The sequence below is a fragment of the Epinephelus moara genome, chromosome 13 (assembly GCF_006386435.1).
Source record: "Epinephelus moara isolate mb chromosome 13, YSFRI_EMoa_1.0, whole genome shotgun sequence".
In the NCBI taxonomy this organism is placed as follows: Eukaryota; Metazoa; Chordata; class Actinopteri; order Perciformes; family Serranidae; genus Epinephelus; species Epinephelus moara.
Window position 1 is genome coordinate 1,020,675 of NC_065518.1, and position 22,198 is coordinate 1,042,872.

The window sequence follows — 22,198 nt, forward strand, 5'->3', positions numbered from 1 at the left end:
ATTGGCAACTGGGTGGCGCTATAACAACAGAAAAATGCTTCAAAATGGCTAAAATGCGACCGATCGCTGTGGCTCCCCCTGTGGACCAATGTTGGTGTTTTCTAATGTTTGGTATGACTAAGTCATGGTATGGTATGCTGTACTCAATGGGTATGGACTAGTATTTGTTATTAGTGTAGTTAAATGTGTCAGTGGGATTTTGAATGAGGTTTTCTGACTTCTGAAACAGAAGTTCTGGTTTAACTTCAGCTCTCTATATCAGTATGAACATTTAATATGACTGACTCTTCACACATTCTCTACGCTGATGATACTGAATGCCCAAATTTAGGTTGCTTTCACACCTGCCCTGTTTGGTTTGGTTAAATCAAACTCAAGTTCGTTTGCCCCCTCTGTGTGGTTCATTTGGGCAGGTGTGAACACAGCAATCACACTCAGGTGCGCACCAGAACAACCAGACCGAGACCTTCTTGAAGAGGTGGTCTCAGTCTGGTTACAAACGAATTCTGGTGCAGATCATGTTCTGACCTCGATCTGAACCAACTGCAGTAGTAGTATGTGTTTAGTATGGTGTATGCTTCATTTCCTCTGGACTATTATCGTAGGCAGCAACACTTGTGCAGCTCCTGAGCTCAAGACAAGTTTCCCTACGGGGACAACAAAGTATACTGTACCGTATCGTACCGTATCGTATCGTATCGTATCGTATCGTATCGTATCGTATCGTATCGTATTGCATCGTATAGCATCGTATCATATTGTATAGTATTGTACTGTATCATATCTCATTGTTTCGTATCGTATCATATCGTATCGTGTTGTATCTCATCACATCGTATCGTATGGTATTATGTTGTATCATTAAATTAGACTCATCTCTTCGGTCTCAGTGGACATTTTGAGAAAGACGGTCTCATTATAGAAATAATAAAGGTTCAAATACACAACCCAGACCTTAAAAGATGTTCTGTCTACATACTGTACCTTCAATGCAGTCTTGAAGTCCTCACAAGGGTCTTACAAAATTACTCCAATCACCACGGTACAGGGGGAAGCCCAGACACTGTTCATCTGCTCACACTGCGATGACACAGACTGGTTGAAAATTGGCAAAGACGAGTCTGTAAAGACTGTCTGCTGATTTAGCTGCTCCATCATTAATAATGTTGTTACTGATGTCAGGATTTCTAATGTTGTAATGTTGTGTAATAGCTGAAATATTGTGATTGTCTTGCTTTGATATTTACATCTTTATGTGCTGATGGGAATCCTCTGAGTGTCTGATCATGTTTATTATCTAAAAACATGATTCTTTGCCAGCATGTCATCACATTATTTAATATGAAAGCATTTGGTTAAAGGTGGTATCAGATTTAGTTTGTTCTAATGCCTTTTTTTTCTTAATAGGTTTTAATGGTTTGTTCTTGTCTTATTTCCTGACACAGCTGCACAAACACTTTTAACCTTTTTAATTCTACCTCACAGTTCATATGAACGTTTGATTTTAAGACTGTTTCACAGAAATGTCAGCCTCTGTCACAGTGAAGCTCCGTCTTGACCTCCAGTTTACCTTTGATTCACAGAGGATGACGCAGCGCTCAGTGAAAACGGGGTGAAACCTGTGTCTGAACTCTGTGAGGACGTGGTGAAACCTGGTACGCTCTCCTGCACTCCTCATGTCACGACGCTTAAAACACCAAAGACTTCATGAACCCAGGCTGACCCTCATTTAGCATGTTTCAGTTTATCTGCTCTTAATTTCTCCTCTTTTGCAAATAACTTTGTTTTTGTTTCAGAGACATAATCGAAGAAACGTTCATCTTACTTTGCCGATTTTCTTCCACCTCACTTCTACCGTTTTGTTACTTTCAGCTTGTCTTGGTTTGAATTTGCTTCTGTTTGCTAATGAATGCTTTAAACCTGCTTTTCCTGATATGTGCAGCCTGCTGGTGCCTGTGTTGTCACTGCAAACACAGTGCAGTAAGAGCCTGTTACACACTGAACAGTCACTGCTTCACCTGACCAGCATGGAAACTAGTGTCTCTCTGTGCTTGTAAGAATTAGTCACAGTAGCTCCAGTCCAGGCCGGGTCGAGTCACGCTTTGATCATAAAGACTGAGAGTGACAGTGAGTCCGAAGCATAGTGGAAAGGAGGGTCATCAGGTTGAGAACAGCTCCTTGATCTGTTAAAAACATGAGAAATACCACAACACGAGGTCAGGATGTCGTCTCAGAGCAGATTTAGCTTCAGCAAACCTGAGGACAGTCTGTCAGATTAGGCTGAGGTTTAGGGCTGCTGTTTGTCTGACTGACTGACATCCATTTATCCTGCAGCAGAGACGTCTGCAGAGGACGGCGCTGCTGGAGCTGAAGTGTCTGAGCTCTTGTGTGAAGACGAGGGGCAGCTTGGTAACTCCTGGGGTCTTTTCAGCTGCTTCTGCTTTCACTTGTTTTCCTAGTTTGACGTTTTGGGAATTATACATATTTCCTTTGATGCCGAGAGTTAGACGAGAAGATTGACACCCCTCTGAGATCTACAGAGCTACAGCTAGCAGCTGGTTAGCTTAGCTTAGCATAAAGACTGGAAACAGGGGAACAGTTAGCCTGGGTCTGAGCAGAGGGAGCAATCCACGAAGCAGGACTTAAAGCTCACTGGGCAGCCCATATGAGCAGGGCTGCAACTACTGATTATGTTCTCAATAAATCAAATCATTTTATGCCTCCGCGCAGGCGATAAAGATGGCCGGCTGCATCATGTTTTCAGATTGTCCATCCGTCCGTCTGTTTGTCCCATTCTAATGAATCTGATATCTTAAGAAGAGTTTCTTCACATTTGTCACAAACATTTTCTTGTTCTCAACGATGAACTGATTAGATTATGATGGTCAAAGGTCAAAGGTCAGTGTGATGTTGCATCCATCTTATTCTCACAGATGCAATATCTCAAGAACGACTCGAGGGAATTTCCACAAGTTTCACATAAACGTCCACTCAAGTAGGATCTCAAGAATTCAGACACTGATTATGACAAAACTTCACACAAATGTCTACCAGGATAAAATAATCAAGTGATGACATTTTATATCCAAAAGGTCAAAGGTCACCCTCACTGTGACATCATAATTCTGCATAAAACACTTTTCTGGACATTACTTAACATCGTATCTCAGGAACAGAAGGAGAGACATCAGATACTGAATTGTTAACACTAATCTTGAGTGTGTAGATCTTTTGTTGTCCACAATCTGTTTATTGAAAATGTTCAAAAATAGATCAGATAGAAAATACAGTAATATTTTGACTGCTGCCTCAAATTACATGTCCATTCCTTTAGTCCATAAGGGTCCTCAGATCAAAAGAAGCAAAAGGGTTTTTCATACATATTAATCCAAGTTGTGAATATTGTCGATATGCTGATGACGTAATATTCATACTGTTTTAAATAAACAATTTGATTGCATTTCCTGATCTTTGCTGAGCAACAGTTTCGTGTGGAAGGAGTTAGAAGCCTGTCCCCAAACATAGGCCTGGTGAGTTTAGTGATTTAAGGAAATAATAGTCCGGGCTATTAATTGAAGTTTATGATGATTGTGATTGTGATTATTTTTACACAAACACGAAAGTGTAAAAACTTCAATTTGTGAATTTTCCGAGGGTTATTTACCAGATCATTTCTTGCAGCAACTTCCTGATTTCCCTGTCGTCATCTTGAGGTTGCCAGGTGATCGAAAAATAGTCTGACAAATAATTCCTCCATTAAACAAAACCTTGTTGTTTCCTACACTTCAGTTCTTGTGTGGATTAAACAAACAACATATAACAGGCGCTTTAGCCAGGCTAGCTGTTTCCCTCTGTTTCCAGTCTTTGTGCTAAGCTAAGCTAACCAGCTGCTGACTGTAGCTTCAGATTAAACATATAGATGTCAGAGTGGTGTCCATCTTCTCGTCTGATGTTGCAAGATTGCAAATAAATGTTGAAATACTCCTTTTGGTTTCTGCGACAAAGCTGCTCTCATGTTTGTCCTGATTTTGAGATGAAGCTTACTGTCTTTTTCTTTCAGCATCATTATTGGGAAAGAGTGTTTTTTTTTTTCTCGGGGTTTATTCTTTGGCTTCTTCCTTTGTTTTCCATGCATGCTCTGATGTTTGATACTCTGCTGCTTCCATGATCATAAACAGACTCAAACATGTTCCTTTTTCAAAAATAAAAAGATGGTTACATCCTGGCTGTTTCAGAATGAAGGGAATGTGCCAAGCCGCAGGCAGATTTAAGGCTCCTGCGATCTGTTAAACAGATGCAGCGCTCCCGGTCGTGGGGAACGCCAGAATAATGTTAAAAACAGCTGAAGTAGCAGCTTAGGTGTGGTACAGCTGCACCACGTCACACTCTCAGAGACAAAAAAACTGTGGAAGCTGATGGTTTGCATATTAATCTGTTTGTGAGTGATATATATTTAACAGTTATCTGCTTTGGGCTTCCTGCATTAACTGAAGACATGCTGTACGTGGGCTGTGTATTGATTTCTCTGCAGTGAGTGAGCGTATTAATCAGTCATGACAGACAGAAACTCATTACTAATGTCTTTTTCCGTTTGTCTCACCATGTTGAATCAGCAGCAGCAGGAGGAGCCGCTCCAACAGGTAGGCGGTTTTATCTTCTATCGATCGCACTTAGGCTGTATTTATTTACTGCAGCAGATATAGATATGAATACACTTAGAGCCCCAGGTGGACGACAAGATGATCTCGGCAATCTGTTTTCACAGTGTGTGTGATATGTGAATAATTATAGACTTTAACAGGGTTTAATTAAAATAAATAAATTCAGTCTTTTAGAATCACATGTGCAGTTAAAGGATGTATTAATAAACAAAGTGTAAAGATAATTGAATTTGCCAATTAATAATTCCTTTTCGTCTTTAAAGGAACACTTCACCTCCTAAATGATCCTTTATATATCAGTTATTCACTCTGTGTCATGTTGAATTTGTGAAGAAAACTTCTCTCGAATGCCTTTACACTGCACAGTTCCAGTTACGTTACAGTTTCTATCTCATGATCGCTTTACTTTTAAGACGTGTAAGAAAAGTGAAGTCCCGCCCACAGAGCAGAATCAGGAGCTCCGATTGGTCAGACTCCTGCAAACACACACCAGCTGAACAATTAAAGCTCCTGGTGCCGACTTGTAGTTTAAGCGATCATGAAATGTTAAATGTAAATGATATTCATTCATTCATTTTCTGTAACTGCTTATCTTGTTGGGGGTCGCGGGGGGTGCAGCCTATCCCAGCTGACATTGGGTGAGAGGCAGGGTTCACCCTGGACAGGTCACCAGACTATCACAGGACTGACACAGAAGCCCCTTCTACACTGCCAGATTGTGAATGTTGGGCGTTTTGCCGGCAAGCTGTGAGCGTTGAGACACACAGAGCCGGATTGGCGAGTTGATCCGAGGTGCCCAATTTTCCGCCTCGTAGGGTAGACATATTGGTGGAACCCTTTTAGTTTAAACAGAACGAGGTGGCCTTCTGCAACGGGAGGGGCTGTTGATGACTTGTGGGAGGGGCTGTTGATGACTTGTGGGAGGAGCTGTTGATGACGCCGCACGTGCGAACCACTGGTGGTGGATAAACAGGAAACAGCTGATAGCAGGAATTAGCGAGCAGCTAGTAGCAAGAGGGAAACACAAACCTGACAGACACCGTAAAGATGAGCAACTGGGGAGACAAGGAATTGCGCGCCCTCCTTGTCCTCGCAAACGAAGAGGCCATTAACCGTCAGATGACGGGGACGGTGAAGAACGGGCCGACTTACGAGAGAATCGCCGAAGGACTGACCAGCCGCGGCTTCCCTCCCACGTCACTGTTTACGTCACACGCTGAGCTACACGTTTTGTTACTTGCTCACGCCCCCCATTGCCCCGAAAAAGGCACATTCTGTATAAACAAAAGTAGGTAGGCGGCATTTTGCTGCACTCCCTGATTTTGTTTTTATACTGCCAATGCTGAAAAAAGACTGATTGGGCTTTCCTGCAAATTTGCACAACTCCTGTTTAAAAAGGGCTGTAGAGACAGACAACCATTCACACTCACATTCGCAGTCACCAGTTAACCTGCATGTCTTTGGACTGTGGGAGGAAGCTGGAGAAAACAAGGGGGAGATCATGCAAACTCTGCAGCAAAGGCCCCCCACCCTGGATTCGAACTGGGATTGATGGTAATTAAATAACAATATTTTTGTATCAAATAAGTATAACGAAAATCAAATAATGTAGCTTTAAAAGTCTGACTAAAAAATGACCATTAAAACCTCACGTTATATTGAACTTGCAAAGAAGTTTTTCCTCACATGCCCGCACAGTGAATGAAGCATCCAAAAACGGAAAAAATGAATGAATTGAGGTGATGGGGTTTACGTTTAACACCAAACTAATCTAAGTCTCATTTATCCAGTCGTATGCTCTGGACTTCCCGAACATGACGGGAAACTGAACTAAAAGTGAAACTTATCAATGCTCTCTTCAAAACCAGACTCCATTGATAAAACCAGCAATTTTACCCCGCTGAACACGGGAGCTGCTGGTCTGCTGCTGCTCACATTAGTTTGCTTGTTTGTGTTATTTTGTGACTTTAGTGCCTCAAAGTAGTTCATTAAGATTCACCAAAGTCACACGATGATGCAAACGACTATGTAACTGATGACGGCAGCGGTAGATCAGCAGCTTCCACATTCAGGGAGGTACAATTACTGTATTTGTAAATGGAGTCTGGCTTTAAAGAGAGCATGGATAAGTGTCACTTTTTGTTCAGTTCCCTGTCATGTTCGGGAAGTACTGAGCTGGATTATTCTGCACGAGTTGTGAGAGTTTGTAAACAGATGTTTTGATGTAGTTTTGCTTTTGTTAAACGTGGACCCCTCTGACTTCAATTCATCAAGAATTTTTTTCTTCGTTTTTGGATTCTTTGTCCACCGAGGAGATGTGTGATAAAAACAGTGTTTTCTTTACAGATTCAATGTAAGACAGGGTGAATGATTCATTTAAAAAAAGGATCATTTAGGAGGTGACGTGTTCCTTTAAATTAAAAAATAGGTATCTTACTCATATTTATTTAATAGAAAAATATTGTTAGTCAGTTATCATCAATGTTATGAACATGTGTGTCATTTACATTTAACATTTCATGATCACTTGAACTAAGAGTTGGCACCTGGAGCTTTAATTGGTCAGCTGGTGTGTGTTGGCAGGAGTCTGACCAATCAGAGCTCCTGATGGTGCTCTGTGGGCGGGACTTCATTTTGCCTACAAGTCTTTAAACTAAAGTGATGATGAGGTAGAAACTGTGACGTAAATGTAGTGATGAGGACATATAATTATTCATTTGCAAATCTGATGATATATTTTATATATTTTTTACTCTGAGTTCATTAAGACATCATTAAAATGAAAAATACGTGAAGTATTTTTTTACTTTACACTGTATAGATTAAACATTGTTGTGGTGTGACACTCCAGACTTCATACTGTAAACATGCACTTTTTACAGCTGCAGAAACTGAGCTTAAAGTTGAAGTTATTTGGGGGGTGCATTATGTTACCGTCAGACAGGAGAGGAGGAAACACTTGTTTCTTATTTTAATCACTTTTTTATTCTTTACGATGAAACTGAATATCTTAGTGGTCCGTTGTTTATTGTGTTCACTGGAATGCATCGTCTGTCGTCTGTCACCCAGTGTGATGCATTACTGTCCATTTCCATCTCATTTTATTTTCATGTGAAGCACCACTGATCACGTCTTGCATCTCCACCTTTTATAGCTCACTCAGTGTTTCTGGTTAGTTCAAATCGTGTGTTTTATTTTCCTCATGGATGTCATTTCTTTGTCCAGTTCTTTTCTCTTCTTTGATTATTTTTTTGTTTCAATGGGGAGATGGAAAACAAGTGCTGTGAATGTCACCATTAATCTGCTTTCCAAACAAATTAGAAAAGCCTGGTACTGGAGTCTGCAGTGAGTTTGCGTTTGCGGGCGACGGGTCAAATCCTGCTGTAGACGGAGCCGCTTGGGAGGGCAGTGACTTCATGGGAGCTTCCTGCTCCCCGGACACAGGAAATGAGGCGGTGGAGGAGTGTGGGAAGAGGCTAAGTGACTCTTTATGGGCCTCTGAAGACCTCGGCTGCGGGGCGGAGATAAGACGGGATGTACCGGCCGGCGGGAGGAGCCCTGAGCGGACCGGAGCCGGGGATTCTCAGAGGGCGATCAGCCTGGATGCCTCAGAGTGCCTGACTGAAATAAGCAATCTGTCCGGGGTGTCTTTAGTTCGCAGCGCGGCGTTGGAAGACCTGACATCCATCGGAGACAGAAACTTCACTCAAGTAGAGGAGCTCGTCTCTGAACAAGATGGAGGCGCTCTAAAGTCCAAAATCATCCCAGAAACACAACACACCCAAAGTCTGTCACGCTTTGACTCTCATTCAGAAGATCCTCACAGCAGCAGGAACGTTTCCGAGAACGAGAGCCTTTTAACTAAAATGCCAACTGACACGGCAGCTGAAAACAGCAGCAGTGACTCATCGTTACACAGGGCCGACCATTCAAAGCCTGACATTTCTAATGACTCAGACATGAGGAGCATGAGTGTGGTTCAGACCACCGGTACCGCCGAGCTCCAGAAAACTCCCCCCCAAAGCTCTGCAGCCAGAAAGTCTTTGGTGCCGGTCCCCGTTTTCAAAGGTCTGTTTGCTGTCATGTTCACCAAACTTCAGAGTCCTCTTCAGTTTTAACTCCTTCCACTTGTTTCTTTTACAGCGCAGCTTCTACTGTTTGTCATGCTGCACTCTCCCTCCGACTTTTTTCTCTATTGGACGTTAACTTTGACCTGAGGAGAAGCTTGTTGTCCTCCCTCCCCACTTTTTCTTTCATGTCTCCATCTCTGCTCACTCTGCTGGTTATGCGGCCCCCTGAAAAAAAAAAATCCACTTTTTGGTTTCCACGAGCACTTTGTGTCACGATGCATGCTGCATAACACCAACATTTGATTTGGTTTCATTTCTTTGCCATGTGAATGTGTTCAGGCACACACTTGGTAGCAAAATCATTTATTTCACCTGGGTGGAAATAAAGAAAAAAAAAGAGAAATATCAAATTTAAAATCTCATAATCTGCTTCTCTCTTGTGTCTGCAGCTCAAGCAAAGATGGATAACGGCTCTGCAGATAAGGTACGTACCAGGAGCATTATCACCATTTCTTTTATTAAAGGCATAATTCTGGTTTATTACAACTTGGAGCATGTTTTTGTAGCTTTGTCCATCTTTTCTATCAGTTATTGCTCCATTGATCTGGAGACGTGACGACACTGCAGCGACACACATTCAGTCAGGGGCTGTATTAAAACCTCCAGGTTAGAAAATCAAGAGAAAATGAAGGCCAGCAAAGCTTTCTGTAGTTTGTACACACACGTTTTGCTGTGCAGTGAAGAATATTTCCTCATTTTCACTGTTTGCCTCAGATAATCTGGTTAAACTGAACTCTGATTGGTCGACTGCTCGTAGTTTTAGATGTTAGCTCCTTTTACACTGCCAGGTTTTCAGCGAATGTTGGGCCGTTTTGCCGGCAAGCTGCGAGTGTTTAGACACACACAGCCAGGTTGGCGAGTTGATCAAGGTGCCCGATTTTCCACCTCGTAGGGTAGACATATTGGTGGAACCTTTTTGGTTTAAACAGAACAAGGCGGCCTTCTGCCACGGGAGGGGCTGTTGAAGAATTGTGGGAGGAACTGTTGATGACGCCGCACGTGACACAGGGAGAACATGCAGACTCTGCACAGAAGGGCTCCTCCACCCTGGGTTCGACCCTGGAACCCTCTGGCTGTGAGGCGACAATGCTAACCACTGCACCACTGTGCCGCCACTTTTGGGCTTTTTGTTGAACTCGTTAGCAAACAGTTGTTTATTTACACATCCAGGAGTTAAAGAGCAACATGATGATTCATTAGTCTTTGTGTTTGCGTCCACCTGATGAAAGACCAATATTGACTCTGTTTTAGTTCTGTTTTTGGTCTCCGCCTGCTCCTGAGGGAAATATGTTACTTTTTAGCTGTTAAATGCTCTACTGTGCACACCAGCGAGTCTCTTTGTCTGTTTCTGTCTGCTGTTTCCCACCCAGTAGGTAGTGTACAGTGGCTTTTTAGAGCTTTTTCTCCATAAAACAACACCATGAGGGCGGTGAGAGTGAAGCATAACAGTAAAGCTCTGGACCAGAATATCAAAACAATGAACTAAAAGATGTTAAAATGCTCAGTTGCACCAGTTTGGAGCATTTGTTGTGTGTTTCTTTTCCCGTCAGACTTTGTGTTTGTGGTGTCGCTGAGCTCCAAAGTGGTACAAAAAGTCTACCAAGACTATAAAACTAAGACCCAAGTTGTAGTAAACCAGACTAACCCTTTAACGTTCACATTCATTCTTTTCCATCATTTTTCATTTGTTCAATCATTTCTCTGTTTTATGTTTGTTTTCAGTAGAACTTTTCTTTTTTCATTCATTTTTTCCCTCCTCATGAAAAAGATTCAAACTGCCACCGAACCAACCTCATCCCTTAAAAGACCATCTGTAGTCACCAAGGGCAACAAAACACACGCTTCCTCCCGAAACGGCCCCAGCGCCATCCCCATAAAAACCGGCAGCACGGGGCCCAGGCAGCCCGGAGTAAGTACAGACCTGAGAGCTCAGACCTGAGTTCAGGTTCTGAAAGAGGATCGATGGATGCTCAGTTGTCCTGTCTGTCTGAGAGGTGAAGGAAATAATGATGCATCCAAACCTGCGCTGATTTCTTCTTTTGTTTGTCACCATAAACATGAAGCAAAGTTTCATCCATTCATCACTCATTACAGTTAATCACTCATTTGCTCGACCAGATCAGAGCAACATTTGTGTGATTACTGTCTCCACACGTGATTTGATCACTCGCACTTGAATAAAAGAAGCTTTCTGGTTTAAAAGTCTCTGCAAAAAACTAAATACCATTTCGTCTGTTTGGTTGATTTCCAGAGTGGAGCTGGTGCCAAGTCTCAAACTCCAGCCGCCAAAACTGCCAGAACTGCAGCTCAACCAGGTACACAACCGAAACGCAACATTTATTCTTCCTTTAATTTGAATTATTTTCATTTCTGTGTTTTTTATAAGGAGAACGATTTAAGGATCATTTATGATGTGTCGTATTTCTTGTGATGCAGCTAGTGCCAAGAAACCGCCCACTCCAAAAAATGACAAAGGTAAAACAAAGGAAAAACAGAAAAGCACAAATCATTAGAGGTCACTTGTAGCCTCGCATGGCCACCACGCCACAGTCTGATCCAGTCCTGGATCAAACTTGGTCAGCTTCTAGTCACCAGAGCTCCTAGTCTTTTATTTTGATTCATTATTTTCCTTTCATCCACTGTTTGACGTGTCTAAAACCTCTGACCCGTCGCTTCTCTGATTGCTTAAGATAAGAGTGGACAGAGCAGCCCTGGCACTCCAAAATCTCCCGCTAGCCAAGCGCTGTCTGCGAAGGCGGCGGCCGAGGCCAACAAAGTGAAGAAGGTCGCGGTGGTGCGTTCTACACCCAAATCCCCGGGCTCGCTGAAGACCCGCTCGCCAGCCCCCCTGGCTGCTGCGGCGCCCATGCCGGACCTGAAGCACGTCAGGTCCAAGATCGGCTCCACAGACAACATCAAACACCAGCCGGGAGGTGGAAAGGTAACCTGACTGTGACTCCAGCTGTTGGTGCACCTCATACTGCATGAAGGCCGAGCCTCGGCTGTAGTCTGCAGGGTGGAGGTTTAGTTCCAGCTTCAGAGGCAGAAAGAATCTTAGTAGAAAGTTTGAACATCGACGGGCAGATCCAGACGTCTACTGACACTCAACATCACCTCTCACTTATCATCAGACAGCTCACAGTGTTTGATGTTACCTGATAAAAGACACATGACATTAATACAACTAGGGCTGCACTTCTTCTGCACAACAGTTGAAAGCACTGCGCTATGGTTGCAGCCATATTCCAGACTCAAGGTACACCGTGATATAAAAGTTGATGGTGATCATACTACATTACATGTGGGACACCAGAATAGCATGAAGCTGGCAGCAGGAATGTGTTTTGCATGTGCATCATGCTGTGTGTGTACGTGACGCCATCCATAGTGACACGTGACCTCTTTACTTTTGACTCTGGATCTGCTTCGTCAATAAAAGGTTTCAAAATTGGCTCCACCCACTGATATTTGAATCAGCCAATCAAACTGCAATCTGCCTTCTGATGTTTCAAGTGCTGTCTGATAGATAGGACAATGTGCTTTAAGTGTGTGTGTGTGTGTGTGTGTGTGTGTGAGGTCCATTTTAGCATTAAAATCTCTGCCAAGTCTTTGTTCTATTTCTGTGGAGGCTGCAGTCACGTGTCTGATGTCTTACTGCTGAAATTGAGAGAAATCTTGTGTTGTGATATTTATGGACCAAAATCAGATCATTTAACTTAAAGAGTTTTTATGTTCCTGACGTTTAAATGTCAGATGGATTAAAGAGAAGAAGAGATGAAAACAGAGACAAATATTCATCACTGAATACAGCGATTTCTGTGTTTGGTCCGACAGGAAATGAGAGGAACAGTTTGTAGCGGCCCCCTCTCTTCTTCTCTGACATGATATCACCTTGACCTGCATGTTACACAACACGAGCTAACAGCTGTCTCTGAATCAGTAGCCTCCATTTTCTCTCAGGCTTCACAGCTCATGTGTCAAACCGTCGTCTCCACTCAGAAATCTAAAAGCTGACGTTTTCATTTTTTCAGGTACAAATCCTTGATCAGAAGTTGGACTATAGTAATGTCCAGTCTAAGTGTGGCTCCAAAGACAATGTGAAACATGTACCTGGTGGCGGCAATGTGAGTAACTGAGGGATGAACTCAACACCAGACTCTTGAGTATCTCTGCAGTTATGATCATCAGAACCAACGTTTGGTAAAAACAAAAAAGAAAGTGCTCTTTTTTATTTTTGCTCTCCATTTTTATAAACCATGAAAAGAAGATGGACTAGCTCTTAGTTCACTGAAAGCTCAGGTGCATTTAAAGCTGGGGTAGGCAGCAATCTGGAATTAAACAGCAGAATTTGAAAACACGCCCTCCTCCTGCAGCTCCTCCCTCTCTGTCCTAAGCCCCTCCCACCAGATGACCACAGCCATACGCACACTTCATACAGTAACCCAGTGTCTCCATGTGCTCAGTCCCTCCTTGCCCCGCTCTTCCTCTCTGTTTATCAAAGCACAAATGAATTAGCTAGCTAACGTTAGCCACCGTCCCTCCGCCTCACTGCCCGCCACTACGTGCTTCTTTGCCTCGAGGAGAGCAGGCAGCATCTTGAGTGCAACAATCTTATGTGCTATATCGTAAGCAACAAGACTTGCTTAAGTTCTTGAAGACGTTTCACCTCTCATCCAAGACGCTTCTTCAGTTCTAATGGACTGGTGCTGAGTCACAGGCTTTAAACTCTGTGTGGGTGTGAACCCTTACAGAGTTGTTGGGGTCAGAGCTCTGACCTTCAGACACACATGATGGCCGGTGGGTCAACGTCTCACATGTGACGCCAACGGCCAAGATTACCATGACTTGGATGACTGAGAGTCTTCACCAACTTGGGAGATGGACCTGAGGTTGACGACTGTAGTGGCTTGATCCGGGTCAGCGCAAGTCCCCAGTGCCGAGTCTAACCTGTGTAACAGCAGCAACAGAAAGTCTGCTGATCCAGCAGGGACTCAAAGTGGTCTGGCTCAGAGGAGCTGGGGTTTGCACTGGCTTGATTTGGGTTGCTGTGGCTGCTGGCTTGGGGTCCGTCTCTCTGTAGCAGCGGTGAGTGAGACAGAGAACACAATGTCACTCGAGGCTTTAGCCAGAATTACACAACCCCAACTCCACGCGGGATCAGCAAACTTTCTGTTGCTGCCGTTACACAGGTTAGACCCGTTGCTGGGGGGGTTGCACTGCCCCAGTTCAAACCACTACAGCCGCCAACCTAAGGTCCATCTCTCAAACTGCTGCCTGCTGTCCTCCTGGCGAGGTGGTCTGCAGCAGCTGGGAGTGGGGTGGAGGACACACTGATTCTCCATCTCCAAAACACTGATATTGACACGTGTTTTACTTAATTTATCGTCCAACCCTTTCACACAGCCTGTTCAAGGTGGACATTTTGCACCGTTACTCACCTCGCAGTTCTGTATTAAAGGTATGATTGCAGAATAAGGGGGACAGAGTTGTCTAACCTTTAATATCAGAGGTAGAAACAGCGCCAGATTGACATCTGTGTAAAGTGGACGGCTGGCAGGACAGGACTGGTGTGACGTTTGGTGGTGTGTTATGCGTGCCACCGAAGTATCTGTTGGCAGCTAACTCAAAGAGGAGTGTAGGCAATTGTTGCAAATGCTGGAATAGCAACTTTCTCTGCAAGATTATACACCATTGCATCAGGCTTTCACTGAAGGGACGTGCACGTGCATGTGCAGTTGTAGCACAGCCAATAGGAATGCCCCCTCTCTGTAAAGTGACCTGTGATTGGCCAAAATCTGCCGTCTAGCCGAGAGGAAGTGCAGAAGTTTTCTCTCGGACTACATGAATTACAACATGCACAAAGTTTATAATGGGATTTTTGCCCAATGATGCCATAATTAAACTGCCTACCTCAGCTTTAACCAAAAGCCCACTGCGTCTAACATTTTATCAGAAAACCAGTTTGGAGATTCCAGTATTCCTCTGATTTAAAACACAGCTTGTTGGGTCTCAATAACATCTTAAAGCAGAGCTGTGCACCTGAAGTGTCACATTTTGCACAGTATTTATATTTTTATGCACTAATATCCGCAGCAGTAACAGCTGAAACAGCAATAACACAAACATAAAAAAGTTATGGATGTCATCTTTAATGAAATGAATCCTAATATGTCTTGAGTCTTCATCCCTCTAATATCTTATTTCCTCCTCTGGGTCTGATCCCTTCCTGCTGAGGCTGTTCTGATCAGGAGTTTTATTTGTCTTCCCGCACTTTGCAGGTCCAAATCCTCGATAAGAAGCTGGACTTGGCCAACGTCCAAGCTCGTTGTGGATCTAAAGACAACATAAAGCACACGCCTGGTGGAGGCAAGGTGAGGAGTCTTGTGTTTGACTTCCGATGTCATTTTCCTAATTTGTATTTCCTTCTGAGCTCACGTAAATGATGCCTCTGACACAAGTAGAGGAAAGTTCACAATTCAACAATGCAGCATGTCAGTCCTCTTCAGATAGTGAACTGTATCTTTTTATAAATACAGTAAAGCTACTTCATTTTTGGTGCAATCATCTCTTCAACGCTAATTTTTCTTATTAACAGAAGGCTTCCTGTAATTACAGTAGTGTCACAGCGTAACGGTCTCCTCCCCTTACCTCTGCACATTTCCAGGTTAAAATCCTTGACCTGAAGGTGGACTATAGTAATGTCCAGTCTAAGTGTGGCTCCAAAGACAATGTGAAACATGTACCTGGTGGCGGCAATGTGAGTAACTTAAGGGATGAACTCAACACCAGTTTTGAGTATCTCTGCAGTTATGATCATCAAAACCAACCCTCAAATGGAGAGTGGGCTTTAATTCCTCCAGGTTTAAATACTTCAGGGGTTTTTAAACTCTGACACTGTGGCTGTGTGTTTCAACACAAATATCTAACCTCGTCTATTTAGCATTAATTTGTTGACATCTCGGCAAAGTAGCGCCATTAAAAGTGTGCTGAATTAGCTCGTAGCAGCTCCTGTTTGTAGTCTACTCGCACATGTCCAGACAACTGTTACTGGAATTCGTTGGAGCTGAAGAAAACCTAAAAACATGATGATGAAGTTCTGCAGTTCAGGATTGTCCTTTTTTCGAAGCTGATTCTTGGACGTTTGTTCATGTTGGACGCCGGAGACAAATGATGTTCTCAGGAAGTGTGACTCACGTTGAATCTAAAAATGTCATGTGTCATGTCTGTGCTCAGATTTGATGGAGTTATGACTCAGCGTAGGAGATAGAGTTTTGCAAATTGACACTATTAAAAGTGTGCTGATGTGGCTGTTAGCAGCTCCTGTTTGCAGCGTGCTAATGGATGCACAGACAACAGTTACTGGATTACTTTGGTGGCAAAGAAAACATAAAAATGTTCTGCAGTTAAGGACTGTCTTTTTCTAAACAGATTTATGGACATTTTTTACTGATAGACATCGAAAACAACAACGATGTCCTCGGAAAGATTGAGTCTAAAAATATATGAATTAAATCTGTGTGCTCAGATCTGATTGAGCTATGACCCAGAGATGAGTGAGAGTTTTGCAAATTGGCATTATTAATGTATGCAGAATCAGCTATTAGCAGCTCCTGTGTGCAGTGCACTCATGAACGTACAGGTAACTATCACCCGGTTACTCTGATACTGAAGAAAACCTAAAATGGTGATGATTCTCAGGCAGGTTCTGCAGTTATAACGAGCATGTTTTTAATCATTTCTAAGCTGATTTATGGATGTTTAGTCATGATTGACACTGAAGATAATAATGTCCTTAAAAAGTGCAAGTCATGCTGAAACTAAAAATGTGTGTATTATGTGTCTGTGTTGAAACTTGTGACACTAATCTGGAGCTAACGGGTTTAAAGTGTCATCAGAGCGTGACCTGTCACAGCTCACAGTTTAAAAACCTCTGAAACACTTGACCTGACGGGGGATTATAGTGCTGTGCAGTCTGAAGACAGTGTCAAACATGTACCCGCAGGTGGTGAAGTGAGGAGGAATCTCCTCATCTGGAGAGTCTTGAGTATCTCTGCAGTTAAGATCATCACACAAGTCCCTCCCCGTCCTCTTTAATCAGCCACGTTCCCTGGTTAGGCCTCGCTCCCCCGAGCCTCTAACTGGTCCCTGCACCATCTAATTTCCTCTCCAGCACTGGTCCTCACTCGCAGCTCTGCTGCTGATGCTTCCTCCAGGATAACCGTCTTTTATATCAACTTTCCAGGTACAAATTCTTGATAAGAAGCTGGACTTAAGCAATGTGCAGTCCCGATGTGGCTCCAAAGATAATATAAAACATGTACCCGGTGGTGGCAATGTGAGTAGATTTGGCCCGTGGCAAGCTGCAGGTATGCAGCTGTTGCCAAAAACCCTCCTTCTTGTTGCTTCTCCTGAATGCATCCTCACAAAGGAGCAGGATGTCAGCGTGCACGAAAAACCTCCTGTGTGTGTTCAACCCTTCTGACCTCGATACTCCAGCACTGTTAACACCTCCTATTAACAGGTTTATCATTAATACACAGGCATGAGCATTTCATACTGATGACCAGAGCAGCACCAAACCGCAGAGCAGCACCAAACCGCAGAGCAGCACCAAACCACAGAGCAGCACCAAACCACAGAGCAGCACCAAACCACAGAGCAGCATCAAACCACAGAGCAGCACCAAACCGCAGAGCAGCATCAAACCGCAGAGCAGCATCAAACCACAGAGCAGCACCAAACCACAGAGCAGCACCAAACCACAGAGCAGCGCTGCAACGTGACCACAGAACAGTCACTCCAGTACTTTAAATACACATTTAACTTACTTTTCTGTATTTTATTAAATTTAAATATTGTACTTTTTGCTTGCTACATTAATTAAAGTTTCCCCTTAAATACGTCTGCTTTTTTAGAATTTTTTACTTAAGTAATACTGTCAGTGTAGGACCTTTACTTGAAAAAATCACTATTAAAAATAGCAATAGCAAGAGGTGCAAAGATAAAAATACAAGAATTAAGTTGCAGTGCAGTTAAAATCAATACAAGTATTTGAATAATACAAATGACAGTGCAAGACATGAGTAAATATGTGATGTAATAAAAGGCAGCAGCAACAGATACGTCCTCTTGATTTAAGAGAAGTGAGAAAAGCTGCAGAGCTGTTTGCTCCGCAGTAGTTTCTCTTTGTCTGTACTGACTGTTAGATTTTAATTTGTGTCTATAAACTGGAGTCTTTTGACTGGTTTGGTGCTCGCGGTGCTAACAGTGCTAACAGCGTTATGCAATGCTCATGGTCTTCTGTACGCCTGATAACTCTGTTGAATCTGTGCTTGTCAGTTTGACTGTGATCAGAAAGTTTTAGCACCCAAACTGGCCCCTAAAACAAACATGCATGAATCCTGTCTGTGTTCCAGTTTTGACTCCAACTCGTCCGTGCCTCAGGTCCCAAGATCTGATAAGAAAATGCATTAAAAGAAATCTTTAATTCCCTCGTGGTGAAGGACATTAATGGTGTCATAAAGCAGAGGGAGATTCTGCTCAGTAACAAAGAGTCTGTGTCCAAACTGTGCCTGCTGTGACGAGCACTGAGATGACCTCAGCTCAGAGACTGAGCGCTTTGTGTTACCACACAATCAGCCATGACAGGAGAGATGAGACACTGTGATAAGAAATATGGCGTCTTATCTACATCAACACGAGCAGCTAAAGAATGCAGAGTATGATCCATTATCATTAAACATCTTTAAAAAGAAACTGGATCATTTCTTTTATAAAGAACAGTCACAGATTCTTTAATATCTAACTCAGTTTGTCTTCACGTGTGTCATGTAGTGTTTTATTAAACTATGTTTCCTTCCTGGTAACAGTTGTAGAAGACTAACAGGCAAAGTGTCTAGTGTCGTTCCTCTGTAGTTGCATGCAGTCTGAGTTTGCGCTGACGTGTGTTACTGTTAAATTAAAGCTGTGTGTCTCTGCTCTCTGTTTTGTCGCCTTCACAGGTTCAGATTGTGCACAAAAAGATCGATCTGACCAACGTTCAGTCAAAATGTGGATCGAAAGACAACATTCGTCATAAGCCAGGTACGTCTGTGTTTGTGATGTCCTGCAAAACCAAATAAAAAGGATGTCTCCCACCACTGACCTTACGCTTTTTATAAGCCTCTTAATGTTTGTTTATATTGTCTTCTCAAGTCACCTCTCTCTTTTTATTAATATAACAAAAAGAACAAACACATAATCGACATGTTGAAACTTTTACACGTTTCTGTGTATTTCTTTAACCTATTAAAAATGGTGCTGTATATCCTGTTTTCATCAGGCGGTGGAAATATCGAGATCAAAAACGAGAAGCTTGAGTTCAAAGTTCAGTCTAAGATCGGTTCTCTTGACAACATCGGCCACGTCCCCGGAGGTGGACAGAGAAAGGTAAAAGCCTCACAACCAAACTCCATGTTGAAAACACGAGATTGAGTTTTGATTATTAGTGTGTCATTGTTGCCCTTTTTCATTTGATCATATCCTGCCAGTTTTACTGTTTTCATGGCCAAAGCTTTTATCTGAAAAGCTGCAGAGTTTGTTCGTCTTTACAAAAAGTTGCAGTAGCTGAAACGCAGCACGAGCAGCAGATCATTTAGATATACAGTCTGACCTGTTTTGGAGGTTGTGTGCAGCTTAAGGAAGAGTGCTCAGTGCTGAAATGAGCACATGCACATCCAGTTTTTCCATGAAGAAAATCTGTCTTTTTGGTTACACTTAATATTTTTTATAGATTCAACAGAAATCAATGTCAAAGATAACACATCACAGGACAGTCACCTCTGTAGTGATTATTTACTATAATACAAAATAAAATACTATGAAATGATATCAGGGTTGTATCAAGGAAACTAAATGTGTGGTATTTATACAGCTTTTCTAACATTTATAGTTAGATTAGCATTGTTAGCAAAGCAAGATGGAGTCAGGATCAGGTTTATTGCCAAGAAGATGTTCACATACAAAGAATTTCCTTTTGTATTTTGGTGTGTAACGGTGTAAATAAACATAGTAAGATAAAAGAAGTTCAGTCGGTGACGCGTTAGTCAAAGAAAACTTTATTTCCATTTGCAGTATTATATTTGGTGATATGGCTCTGTTCTGGGGCCTCTCTGCCCTTCCATGTGCATACATGGAAAGCCTAAGGCAGGGAGAGTACACCTCTCTGCCCTTCCACATGCAGATGAATAAACCGTAAAGCAGAGAGAGCACACCTCTATGCCCTTCCATGTGCATACATGGAAAGCCTAAGGCAGGGAGAGTACACCTCTCTGCCCTTCCATGTGCAGATGAGTAAGCCTTAAGGCAGAGAGCGCACACCTCTCTGCCCTTCCATGTGCATACATGGAAAGCCTAAGGCAGGGAGAGCAGCAGCAAAGACCCCGTGGGAACAGAACAGAGCAGCATCAGTGACAAACAGAAATGACATTGATGAGTCAGACACACCATGAAAAGGAGGAGCTGGGGTGGAGGCAGGTTGCAAAGCAGCTTGCAGAGGAAGCAGCAACAGTAGGCAGGTCAGAGCAGTTTAAATAGGGCGCCCTGAATGAGATTTGGTTGCATAGAAAGGAATCATGTGATCTGTCAGCTGACTCCCTTTATCAATCAGCTGATCCATCAGTTGAAGATCAGCTGATGTAGCTGGGATGTGAGCTGAGCCTGACATTGTTTCCTGTCTGAACTAACACTGTGCTAAATTTAATGAAGTGCGTCAAGTTAAGAATTATAAATATAAAGTAAAAATTTGCAATTAAAATATGAAAAATATATCTGTTTATAAATGAAGACAGCTGTGAGGTTTTTAAAACGAAGAGAATGCAGCGTGCAAAATATTGAATAAGGTGAAAGATTCTATTCATTGCTTAAGACTGATATTAATTCATAGAAATGCAGGAAATAGAATCAGCTGAGTTGTTGTGGTGGTTCACAGATTTCACACCTACTTCAGAAACAATACTTTTGTCATTCGTCTGTAACAGATTTCACTCAAAAAATCAAAAGTTTTCAGGCGCTAAGTCTTTTGTTTTTTTGATTGCGAGTTCTGCACTGCAGCCTTCACCAGCTAGGTTTTGATAAGGCCAGTAGACGTTTTATAACCCACACTGCAACATTTCAAAGTTAAGTCATCAACACTGATATTACCCACATGTCACACACAAAAACAGCCATTTTAAGATCTTAAGCTGCACCGCCACGTCATTCATCTCATCTTTCCTTCCCTGAGTTTGGTGCTTTTCTCCCTCTTTTGTTGAAGCTTCCATCTTGTCCATCCTGCTGACTTTATCATTACTTATTGATTTGATGTCATTATCTTTGTTTCTTCATTTGGTTATGTTGCATTTTGATTTCTGTTGATGCCATCACGTGTATTTTTGTTGCATGCTTTTCATTTCCTTTGCTGGGGCTCCTCTGTAGAGGGAGAAGGGGAAGGAAGCAGAGGGAAGTACCTCAGGCAGCCCCTCCATCCCCTCCCCCGTTGTCACCCCCCCTCAGTCACCTCAGACTGTCCCTTCAGCACCCATCACACCCATCTTGACGAACCCCCTCATAAAGATTGAGGACTCCTGTAAGTACTTACAGCTGTGTATTGTCTGATGTGCAGTGTTAGACAGCACGAATGTTTTGGGGGTTTTTTTACTTAATTTTTGTAGCTTTTTAAAGGTTTTAAGGGGTTAAACATGCAGTCTGATAAACACAAACATAACGCATCACATGGCCAAAACTATGTGGACACCTAAACATTACACCTATATGTGACTGTTAAATGTGCCATTTCCACAGATAATGCACATTAATGTGCTACGGTAACAGCTGGCTAAAAAATATCGTAGTATAGTATGTCATAAAAAAATTTATGAAAAATGTCATAGTATAGTATGTCATCAAAATGTTATGAGAAATGTCCTAGTAAAGTATCTCATCAAAATTTCACAAAAATTTCATAGTACAATATGTTATCAAAATTTCATTAAAAATGTCATGGTATTGGGGCGTCGGTGGCTTGGTGGTAGAGCAGGCGCCCCATGTACAAGGCTATTGCCGCAGCGGCCCGGGTTCGAATCCAGCCTGTGGCCCTTTGCTGCATGTCACTCCCTCTCTCTCTCCCCCTTTCACACTTGTCTGTCCTATACATTAAAGGCTTAAAAATGCCCAAAAAAATATCTTTAAAAAAAAAAAAAAAATGTCATGGTATCGTATAGCGTCAAAAATGATGAAAAAATGTCATTCTATAGCATGTAGTCAAAAATTATGAAAACATGTCATAGTATAGCATGTCATCAAGAACCATGAAAAAAAGTCATAGTGTAGTACATCGTTCAAACTAATAAAAAAACGTCATAGTATAGCATGTCGTCAAAAACCATGAAA

General features: G+C 42.5%; 1 protein-coding gene across 25 annotated transcripts in view; it reads left to right on the top strand.

Annotated features, from left to right (window-relative positions):
• mapta (microtubule-associated protein tau a) overlaps nucleotides 1–22,198 on the top strand; it is a 52,980-nt gene that overhangs the window by 25,720 nt on the left and 5,062 nt on the right. For 2 of the 25 annotated variants that reach the window (XM_050059410.1, XM_050059411.1), the window contains exons 3-15: nucleotides 1,584–1,655; nucleotides 2,335–2,409; nucleotides 4,614–4,640; nucleotides 9,181–9,215; nucleotides 10,560–10,700; nucleotides 11,043–11,106; nucleotides 11,228–11,266; nucleotides 11,482–11,732; nucleotides 12,823–12,915; nucleotides 15,070–15,162; nucleotides 17,034–17,126; nucleotides 18,793–18,874; nucleotides 19,113–19,219. In XM_050059410.1, the coding sequence (XP_049915367.1) occupies nucleotides 1,584–1,655; nucleotides 2,335–2,409; nucleotides 4,614–4,640; nucleotides 9,181–9,215; nucleotides 10,560–10,700; nucleotides 11,043–11,106; nucleotides 11,228–11,266; nucleotides 11,482–11,732; nucleotides 12,823–12,915; nucleotides 15,070–15,162; nucleotides 17,034–17,126; nucleotides 18,793–18,874; nucleotides 19,113–19,219 (1,172 nt within the window). Of the gene's footprint in view, nucleotides 1–1,583; nucleotides 1,656–2,334; nucleotides 2,410–4,613; nucleotides 4,641–9,180; nucleotides 9,216–10,559; nucleotides 10,701–11,042; nucleotides 11,107–11,227; nucleotides 11,267–11,481; nucleotides 11,733–12,822; nucleotides 12,916–15,069; nucleotides 15,163–17,033; nucleotides 17,127–18,792; nucleotides 18,875–19,112; nucleotides 19,220–21,244; nucleotides 21,396–22,198 lie in introns of all 25 variants that reach the window. The other 23 variants (XM_050059414.1, XM_050059420.1, XM_050059412.1 and 20 more) reach the window with 23 other exon arrangements.